We start from the raw sequence: 11,268 nt of genomic DNA, 5'->3' as shown, positions 1-11,268 counted from the left end.
GCTGCTTGTTTTCAGATAACTGTGTTTGAGAAGGAAATACTTTATAAATTGTTTGTGATTTATTAGAGGAAAGGAGCATTAATCAGATTTACTGATTTTAAAGCCGTATGTTTTTCTTTACTGAAGACAAGAAGCTGCGTCCTTATGTAAGTCAGGATTTCCTCTGATATTCTTGAAAAAAAATCAAAGAATGCAAATATAAGTAATAAACAACGATTATTCAGTGAACATGGCATTATGAATAGCAATAGCTCTGCTGGCATATTTTCCATGATGCGCTAGCGCGCATCATGGAATATGCCAGCAGAGCAATTGCTATTCATAACGCCATGTTCACTGAATAACGTTGTTTATTTCTTAAATGAATATAAAAGTACATAATATGGAATAAAATCAGATAAGATTATTGTTTATTCCGTAAAGGTATTCAAATGTAGATACGTATATCATCACATAGATAATTTATTTGCATTATAATATGCTATTTGCTTTATTCCTTAAAGTATAAAGGGTTAGACATATATTAATGAACACACGGAATAAAATGAAATGGTAGTAAAGAATTGCTGTTTATTCCGTAAAAGATTGGAATATTCATATGCATCATCATACAGGGATTATTTAGTTGTATCCTGTAAAGGTATATAAAGCATTACATTTAAAGAACTTGCGTCGTATATATAGTCCTGTTATTTGCTTCGCTTTCTTTAAAAACTTTGTTTTCTTCTACTTTTGTCTTCTTTAATCTTGATCCCCCCAAAAATACCAAGCCCCATTTTTATATGTTTCTCCCCAAGAAACCCTTTTCCCGGGGAAATCTTCCCCTTGGAGTGCTATTTAGAATGAATTGCCTCGGTATATATATAGTCCTGTTATTTGCTTCGCGAATTAAATTAGTTCTAGGGTTAAATGTACATTTAAAGAACTTGCGTCGTATATATAGTCCTGTTATTTGCTTCGCTTTCTTTAAAAACGTGTTCTTTTCTACTTTTGTCTACTTTAATCTTGATCCCCCCCAAAAAATGCCAAGCCCCATTTTTATATGTTTCTCCCCCAAAGAAACCCTTTTCCTGGGAAATCTTCCCCTTGGAGAGCTATTTAGAATGAATTGCCTCGGTATATATATAGTCCTGTTGTTTGCTTCGCGAAGTAAATTAGTTCTAGGGTTTAATGTACATTTAAAGAACTTGCGTCGTATATATAGTCCTGTTATTTGCTTCGCTTTCTTTGAAAACGTGTTCTTTTCTACTTTTGTCTTCTTTAATCTTGATCCCCCCAAAAATACCAAGCCCCATTTTTATATGTTTCTCCCCCAAAGAAACCCTTTTCCCGGGGAAATCTTCCCCTTGGAGAGCTATTTAGAATGAATCGCCTCGGTATATATATAGTCCTGTTATTTGCTTCGCGAAGTAAATTAGTTCGAGGGTTTAATGTACATTTAAAGAACTTGCGTCGTATATATAGTCCTGTTATTTGCTTCGCTTTCTTTAAAAACGTGTTCTTTTCTACTTTTGTCTTCTTTAATCTTGATCCCCCCAAAAATACAAAGCCCCATTTTTATATGTTTCTCCCCCAAAGAAACCCTTTTCCCGGGGAAATCTTCCCCTTGGAGAGCTATTTAGAATGAATCGCCTCGGTATATATATAGTCCTGTTATTTGCTTCGCTTCTATATATATATAGTCCTGTTATTTGCTTCGCGAGGTGTAAAATTAGTTCTAGGGTTTAATGTACATTTAAAGAACTTGCGTCGTATATATAGTCCTGTTATTTGATTCGCTTTCTTTAAAAACTTTGTTTTCTTCTACTTTTGTCTTCTTTAATCTTGATCCCCCAAAAAAATACCAAGCCCCATTTTTATATGTTTCTCCCCCAAAGAAACCCTTTTCCCGGGGAAATCTTCCCCTTGGAGTGCTATTTAGAATGAATCGCCTCGGTATATTTACAGTCCTGTTATTTGCTTCGCCTATTAGTATACGGAGATTTTAAAATTAGACGAAATATGTAAATTTAAATTTTACAACATTAGTTAATGTCGTAAACATGTTCACAGATGAATTTGACGTTAACGTCAACGACGTCAAACTTATTTGCTTCGCGAAGCAAATAACAGGATAATGCCCATAACTGAATAAAATAATATAAAATTGGAGTAAAAATAACCTAATTTCAGCATCTCATGATCTGCATCTGTCATACCTTCAAACTCTGGCGGGAAATGTGTCACTGGAGACGTTCCGAGTGTATGAGTTCTCGGTCATTTCCGTTCCGGAAATCGCGATTGTTTTGGTCACATGATTTCCCAATGGTGGGAATTCTACTTTCACTTTAGTCACTGTCAAGAAAATGTAAGAAAACCATTATGTCGAGCGACAATAACGTCGAAGAATCGACGGAATACTCGAAGTATGGAATCAAGGATGCCCCCAAGCCAGCGATCGCCACTCCTCTGGGTCAGGTAAATGAAATCTAGACAGGTAGATTAATTATTACTACAGGTGGGAGTGTTTACCTTATCACAAGGCCTATCAGTCAGATGTAAACACGTGGTTTATAAAGATTTCCAAAGTTAGACTTCAGTTTTTTCGTCTAACATTATAAACATGAACTGGAAATACAAAAAACTCAGACTGATTATGACAGGGTAAGTACTACGGATTATATAATCGATAATCAAACAAGGAACTGGGTTGCATATGTTATACATCTTGAAGAGAATGTTGAGTCAATCTTGTACTTCCATATACAAGATGGTTTAGAAAACATTGAGCAAACTGCATCTTTGCTTATTTCCTTGGAAAAAAATCATTTGCAGAATTATTTTTTTAAAAAAGTATATTAAATTAAAACACGCTTTCAACGAATTACAAGGGACAAACAATTTTGCTTTGTTATAAGCATCCCTGAAGTTTATAATATATTATGAAGTCACGGGTAATGAAAATCACTTTGTAAGCATCAATTTGTGTTTGATATATATAACCATGTTTTATTAACGGCCGTCGAATATGTACATGCATGTAGCATATTATGTGCAGTCGCCCAAGTGGTGCAGTGGTTAGAGCCTCTGCTCTAGAGTTGTGAAGTAAGGAGTTGATCCTTACGTCGTGGGTTAGAATCCCACTAAGGGAGGTGGAGACTGATCCTTTGGATGAGACCGTATAAGCCGAGTTCCCGTGTCGCAGTAGGTGCTGGCACGAAAAAGATCCTCCCTGCTAATGGCCTTGAGTGCAGAGTATAGGACAAATTTTGCAGCTCTCCACCGGCAAGTGGTGGTGTCTCTATATGAGTGAATAATTCTCAAGAGGAACTTTAAAAAATATACAATCAATCAATCATGATATGTGCATTAGCCACTTATGTTTTTGAACATAAATGTATTTAATATGCATTTATTGTTATTATATAGCTGTAATGTTTAAAGAAAATATAATCTCAGCAGATACATTTCATATACCGAGTTTGATAATTCTCATTTAACCTCCTAATATAAATCCTCTATCATGCATTGATCACGCCGTGACAAGTAATGATTATCTCCCTTTCAGACCAGAACCTGCGCAGGGCTGGATGCAAAGGAGACCATATTCCTGGTGGTCAGTATTGCAAATATCTTGACAGCGCTGGGGCTGACTCTCTATCGCTTCATCACCGTCATTGACGACGGCAAATCAGACAGCTCTGATTTTACATTCGCACTGATTCTCATAATAAATGGAGGTAATATATATTGTTAAAGACTTGGTCTGTCACAACAAGTACCTGTTCTTTATTATGATATAGATTTTTAGCTGTGTGAGACATTAACTAGCACCTGTCAAGGATGATGATCTGTAGTCTGTCATGTGTCACTGTGAGCTTGTAAGCAGTCACATGTTGATCATCTTATCCAGCTTGTGACATGTATTAATTTATTTATATTTTGATTCATCTTAATCATTGATACAACATAGATTTCTGTTCAGGGAATACATGTACACTGCTTTTAATTGGCACTTTGCATTCTCAAGTGAAGAGAAAATATTTTATAATGCTTGAAATGTTTTAGAGTTAAATGTGTATACTGCACTATTTTGATCAGGAAGTTAAAAGGTGTAATTGTCATTCTTAAAAGTGGATATAATGTAAACAATATAATTTTCAAGTCAAGTACAGAAAAAAAATCCTTCAAGCCGTGATGATAATATGCACCCATTTACTTACATGTACCATTGTAAATTTTACATGTTTATTCATGGACTGAAAATCTTGTTAGGATAAATGTAATTTTGTCCCCCGCTTGAAAAGTGGGGGATATTAATTTGGGTTTGTCCGTCCGTCTGTCCGTCCGTCTTTCTGTCTGTCTGTAACGCTTTCGTTTCCACACGATATCTCGAGAACCCTTTGAGCTTTTGCAATGAAATTTAGCATAGCAACTCCCTATGGACTAAAGAAGACCCCTATTGATTTTGAAGTCAAAAGGTCAAAGGCCAAGGTCATAAATAAGCAAATTCTCTCTGTTATAACACTTTTGTTTCCACACGATATCTCTAGAACCATTTGAGCTATCGCAATGAAATTTTACATAACAACTCCCTGTGGCCTAATGAAGACCCCTATTGATTTTGAGGTCAAAAGGTCAAAGTTCAAGGTCGTAAATTTATACATTCTGTCTGTGTGTAACACTATCATTTCCGGGCGATATTTCAAGAAGATTTTGAGCTTATGCAATATAATTTTATACTAAAACTCCCTAGGACCTCTCTCACCCCTCTCAAAGTGCCCTGCCCCATTTGTTTTATTAGTATTTATAGTATGACATGTCGCTATTTTTAGCACAGGGGCATGAGGAGAGTTATTGCTTATAAAACAGGTTCTCGGCTGACTTTATGTTCTTATTACATCTATTAGAACTGTTTAATAAAGGCTAAATAAATCAAACACCATGGATTGTGTAAAATTTTGAGAATACCGAACATGAATATATAAATGTATGTGAGTTTAGTTTTGTATATACTTACTCGCACGTAAGGCGATTCCGTGGTCTAGGGGTATGTCTCTCGCTTCACATGTGAGAGGTCGCGGGATCGAATCTCGGTCGACCCTTTTTTTTTTCTTTTTTTTTTTTAAATACTTTTTTTTTTTTTACTAAATGATAGTATTCAGCATGTGAAATGAAAAAATTTTGAGGTTATAAAATCATCATTACAGTGTGATAAATATTCCATATAAAAAGAATTTTCTATACACATAATAAAGAATAAGCAATCAAATCTTTATATGCACATTGACATACATGAATTTTATTTGCTTCAGTATACATGTATACTTTTAATAATTCTACAAATTCAGTCAGGGGGATCCGACTTTTTCCCTAAGCGGGGGACATGAATTCTCTGAATTAGCTTGTTGACTTAATTTTTGCACTGCATGCAATAGCAAACTCTTTGTAAATAAGTACATATACTTATTATTATTTTTTTTTTGGGGGGGGGGGTGAATTCTTAAGCCCTCTTGTACGACTGAGGTCAATATATTTTATTTATAATTTCCTAATTTTTATCTTCTCTATATACATGTACCATGATATACTTAATGTAAAATAACATATATTCGTGGGGTCAAATTTTTGAGGTTTGAGAAGGAAATATTGTTTTGTGTGGATTTGATTTTTAGGTTGGAGAAGTGTCAAGTAATTATAATGTCTTCAGGTTGCCCGCGTGGCGCAGTGGTTAGAGCACCTGTTCTAGAGTCGCAAAGTGAGGAGTTAACCTTACGTTGCGGGTTTGAATCCCACTGTGGGACGTGGAGACCGGTCCTTTGGATGAGACCGTATAAACCGAGGTCCCGTGTTGCAGTAGGTGCTGGCATGAAAAAGATCCCTCCCTGCTCGATGGCCCTCAGTGCCGAGTATAGGACAAAATTTGCAGCTGTCCAACGGCAAGTGGTGGTGTCTCCATATGAGTGAAAAATTCTAAACAGAATGATGATAAACAATATACAATCAATCAATCTAAAAGCATATGACATTTCCCAAGTATATTTTGAGGTCAGGTCATGAATTCGAGGGTCTCTCAATACCCTGTAAACAACAAAAATTAACCCCATGAAACTTAGAGATTTTACAATATTTCCATTTCTTTTTTTTTTCTCAGTGATAACTCTTTGAAAGTTGGAAGAGTTGATTTCTTGATAATTCTACTGGAATGTAAATTAGGAAGGTTGATAGGTCAGGAGCTATAGGGGCCTAATATGCATGCAAATCTCGTGCGTATCTGTCTCTGTGTCTGACGCTTAGGAGGCCAAATATGCATATAATTCTCGTGCGGCTGCCTTTGTGTTTGATGTCAGTGGGCGAGGACTATTGAGTTTGGCATGGGAGTCCTCGTGTTATTTAAATCTATGTCTATATTTTTAAAATCTTAATCTACGATTTTATTTCACAATGAAATGGAAATATAAGGAATCTTGGCCCATTATGCAAATTATCCCATGTTTCCCACTATCGTTGATACCCTGGCATACTATAACAGTGATTCCTTAAGTATTTCTTCTGTAATTTCCAATCTAATGTTGTGAACATGTTTTAAGTCTTCTTTCAGTGTTATGCATATTTTATGTGTTTATTTTCCAGTCCTCTGTGTATTTTTACATGTTTATTTTTTAGTGTTTTGTATAGTGTTCTGTAAATTTTACGTGTTTATTTTTCAGTGTTCTGTATATTTAACGTGTTTATTTTTCGTGTTTTGTATATTTTATGTATTTATTTTTCAGTGTTCTGTATATTTTACGTATTTCACGGACTGCTGCGAGAGAAGAAGTATGAGTTATACGTCTTGATACTGGCTATCCTTGTCGTACTGGTGTACTGCGTCGTGGAATACATCGTCAATGTCGACGGACGGAGTACTCTCAAATTGGTAAAGAGTAGTCTATAAATAGATCAAACTATGTCAAGGGACGGAGTACACTCAAATTGGTAAAGAGTAGTCTATAAATAGATCAAACTATGTCAAGAGATGGAGTACACTCAACTGGGAAAGAGTAGTCTATAAATAAATCAAACTTTGTCAAGGGAAGGAGTACACTCAACTGGGAAAGAGTAGTCTATAAATAGATCAAACTATGTCAAGGGAAGGAGTACACTCAGCTGGTAAAGAGTTGTCTATAAATAGATCAAAGACAAACTTACTGTCCATTGAGAGAGAGGGGGGTCCGATCTAATTAAAATTAGATGTTAGATCCGCTCACATACTCGCTACGCTACATGTACCATCTAACAACTTCCCAAAGAGGGTCACGTCAGAAATCAAATTTTATCTAACCAATCAGATCGTCTCCTGCAAAATCATAGTATATTTGTTGAAACAAATTATTTGAGAGTTGTTCCAAATTTGATCTCTGACATGACTCTCTTTGGGATGTTGTTAGATGCCAGCAGATCTAACATCTAAATTTAATTTGATTGGGGAGGGGTCAGTCCTTGAATGTTTCTTATGTTTAAATTATATAACAGATGACAACCAATTATTGCAATTTCCAAGCATATAATAATTAAAAAACCACTTCCAAATAAGTACACAGTACAGATTCTATAACCTATGTGGCAGTATATCCTCTTTATTTTGTGTATTCTGTTGTTGTTTATAATCAGCTGTTTACCTGTATGTCTGACACAGGTGCGGATGATTTTAGCCATTGTCCTGGCTCCCCCCAACATCGTCCTAGCCTGGTCAGTGGCCAGACACTTTGGTTATCTAACCTTCAGAATTGTCGGAGCATCCGAATACCTTCAGCGTAAGTCTGATTAACGCAATTTACAGTTAATTTAACAGGTAAAGCAATGGCCATATTGACATGTTATGGTATTATTTATCCATGTTATTAAACAAGTTTAATTTGGTCTGTGACTCTACCATATGTGTAAAAAAATATTTCGAGGGAAAGTTATATGCTGTTATACATGTTAAAAGCCTAGATTACTATGTGTTAATCGATCAAATTGAATTGGAAAATGCATGGTAGGATTTTTTTTTTTTTTTGCATTTTCTAAATATTTATTTGAGATTTACTAAGATTCCCTACGTAATATGATTAACGTTGAAGATGAAGTTTGAAGAATTATTGTAGGTCAGGCATTAAAGACACATTACTTTTAGAATTTAGAGAAATTTTTGTGAGCATTTTCAATTACTTTTTCTCACATCTGATAACCAGTGAATTTTGTTAATAATATATTGTGCATCTCCCACTTATAACAGATTTTTTTAGATCTATACAAACAAGCCTCCATTTTCTCCTCCATGTTAAAGTTTGACATACAAGTGACAGTAAGTATGATGAGATTTAAAACAGTTATAACTTAATTATTCATGAATTTTAACAAATATTTCATTTAAAAAAAATCAAAAATTTTAGAGGTTCAAAATATTTTTTGAAAAAATCAAAATGTTATATGTACATGTAGGAATATGAACAGAATATAACATGACAAAATGTAATATCTTCACAGTAATGGTTATCATCTCCTAAAATCTAAATATTTTTAATTACATGTCAAATTATTTTTCACAATAACAGATTTTTGATGACTTACTTCTTTTACAAATACTTTTTGCTAATTAACTCATAAAATATCAAATAATTATCTTACAATTGACAATTTACTGTCAAAACAACTTTTTTCCTAGTAGAAATAACTATATTTTCCAGGTAGCTCAATTTCCCTAAATGTAAATTTTAAATGATAACTATAATTTTGAAATTTTTTGGCTTGCTTCTACCTGTGAAGATATGAAGAGTGAAAATTTTTTAATTTTACTCATGCAGTCACATTTCTTAAATTGCAGGCAAGTTTTGTGATTTTGGTTTTGAAAGATGGAACAAAACTTGACGTGTTCCAGCAGGTGGCGCTGTCTGTGGGTCTGCCGTACTCCGTGTTGTGGAACATCTTTGGTTGGTTCACTGTACGTTAACTGGTTTCCATCAGTAGGGATCATATGAAATGAATACACTCTCTTCATATGTAAATTTTCACATATAGCTTGTTCTCTTTTTAATTTTGCTGAACGATAATGAAACAGATTGAATTTTAGGAGCAAAAATATAGCCCCTTCAATATTTTTAATCTGATTGTTTTGGGAGTTTACCGGTAAATGAAAACATAAGCAGTCTGTCTGAGCTCTCTAATTATGAGGTTGTCTTTATTAACGTGTATCCAGGTAATAATATTTTTTTAATACATGTAGTTAAGAAGAGAATGGAAGGCCGCTGCGTGGGTCTTTGCTTTCCTGGGTCTGGCCAAACCTACATACTACATCTACCAAATCATCCAGGTAAGTTAGATAACTCTGTCTATCAAATCATCCACATAAGTTAGATAACTGTCTACCAAATCATCCATGTAAGTTAGATAACTGTCTACCAAATCATCCATGTAAGTTAGATAACTGTCTACCAAAAATTCCTCGTACTAAGTTATAATTAGATAACTGTTTTGTGGACTTTGTTTTTGGAATTGATATGTAAGCTTTATTTTAAGGGATTTTTTTCTTCAAAAAGAAGATGAAGGTATAATTTTGAAAGAAAATTCATTGCAAAGTTGAAGAATGTAATGAAAAAGTCAAGTTTTCAATGTCCAGGCAATCCTCTTATGTCTTCACTGGCCATTTTTTGTTGCCTATTACATGTTCTTTTTATTGTGGATAAAGTAGCCATATATTTTATAATTCTTACAGGAATATCAGAGACTGGATGAAAAAGACACGGATAAAGGAGAAATCCTGGTCTACTCCACTCTAGTAGCAGGTAACTGTCACATGGTCAATGTTAAAATATTTATTATAAGTAAAATCTATTAATAAATACATTTACATCAATCTTTTCTTGGTTAAGTACTCTAGAGATATGGCTTTAAATGACAAAATTCTGTTTGTTTTTAGATACAGATCTAGATGGACTTTTGGTATTACCCCGATGAATCATTTCTTTCTTTTTTCTTTAGGAACACTGGGTTTACTGCTGTGGATATTAATTATGATAGAACTGAAAACTGTCTACACAAATTTTGGGAAAGGGCTTAAAGAGAGAGGTCAGTTTCTATGCATTTTCAATTTGACAGCATACAGAGTAAAATTTTATTGTATATTTACTAAAAATAATGCATGAATTTAATACGTATTGAAATGAAGTTGGGTAATTTAATCTATAAAATTGAGAAAGACTGTTGTTCTAGTTAGTTGTTTATACTTTATGTACTAACAAGATAGACATTCAAGTTGAGATCAATAGAAGTCAAGCCTCACAATTGAGTGAAAGGTTGTTGAAATTACGTAGAACTGAAACTTAAACCATAACATTGAGGTAGATAGGACCATCTTCAATTAGGATCCAATGAATTTCTTCTGCTATATTCATTTGTATTTTTTCTTTACAGCCTTTGATGTTTTGGCGACAGAAAACACCAGCCTTATCACAGGCAGAAGAGTACATCGCTGACAGGCTGGACAGGGTACACCCATAACATGGGAATTACAGAGCGGATATAGAGCATAATCACCAGTCGATGCCATATTTTACTGTTTGTCAACATGGCTGGTCCTTCTAAAAAAACATTATTTAGTCACTATTCTTATGCTGGGTACTTTGTATGGTTTATTCCCCGAACGTCTAAAACCTATATAAACAGTATAATTATCACACTCAATTAAGAGGCCATCTGAGGGGCACAGGTAGAGTTTACCTGTGTTACCTGTGTTATCTTGTATTCTAAATCAAATATATTTATTTTTCTGATAAAGTATGAAGTATAAAATATGTACCAAACCACAATTTATTGATTAAATAACTATAATAATTTATTTCAAGACACCAAACAAGTGTTTTTTTCATATGAATATTTTTATTTTTATTTCAGTACATTTCATTACAAGCACTATGACACACTGTATGTAAAGTGATGACAAGTTTATTATTTACAAATATTTAATTCTTAAAATACACGAAACACTTTGAGCACTCTTCATTAAAATCACATTTTAAGTACTATTTAATATGCTTTTCATATCTTATATTAATATGGGAAGCAGAGTTTATATCACTTCAGTTCTATACATTTATTAGCACTTTTTTCACATCTATTGGGTTTAATCTCTCATCTCATAAGCTCAGATTTTGAGGCTGGGACATGTGTAAAATGAGCCATCACAGAAAAAGTCTTATCTAACTTTCAAAGTGAACTAGCTAACAAGCCTCATTACCAATTATTCATAATTTATGTTGTTAGTTGAAA

General features: G+C 34.0%; 1 protein-coding gene across 1 annotated transcript; it reads left to right on the top strand.

The window, feature by feature from the left end:
- The first annotated feature begins 2,305 nt into the window (after positions 1–2,305).
- Positions 2,306–10,622, top strand: LOC134240957 (uncharacterized). The gene is made up of 10 exons (XM_062723090.1): positions 2,306–2,457; positions 3,548–3,719; positions 6,753–6,898; positions 7,658–7,775; positions 8,250–8,308; positions 8,828–8,944; positions 9,227–9,313; positions 9,716–9,785; positions 9,982–10,068; positions 10,414–10,622. The coding sequence occupies exons 1-10, from the start codon at positions 2,362–2,364 to the stop codon at positions 10,473–10,475; spliced, it is 1,014 nt and encodes a 337-aa protein (XP_062579074.1). The 5' UTR covers positions 2,306–2,361; the 3' UTR covers positions 10,476–10,622.
- The last annotated feature ends 646 nt before the right edge of the window (positions 10,623–11,268 follow it).

This window comes from Saccostrea cucullata, unplaced genomic scaffold, assembly GCF_032062105.1.
Source record: "Saccostrea cucullata isolate Sc308-1 unplaced genomic scaffold, CSIRO_AGI_Scuc_v1 ctg4083, whole genome shotgun sequence".
NCBI lineage: Eukaryota > Metazoa > Mollusca > Bivalvia > Ostreida > Ostreidae > Saccostrea > Saccostrea cuccullata.
This window is presented reverse-complemented; position numbering and strand designations above follow the sequence as displayed.

Coding starts and splice junctions, on each gene's coding strand:
- LOC134240957 (XM_062723090.1), top strand. CDS start 2,362: ATGTCGAGCGACAATAACGTCGAAGAATCGACGGAATACTCGAAGTAT. Junction 3,720..6,752: donor GATTCTCATAATAAATGGAG/GTAATATATATT, acceptor TTTATTTTTCAG/TGTTCTGTATATTTTACGTA. Junction 10,069..10,413: donor GAAAGGGCTTAAAGAGAGAG/GTCAGTTTCTAT, acceptor TTTTCTTTACAG/CCTTTGATGTTTTGGCGACA.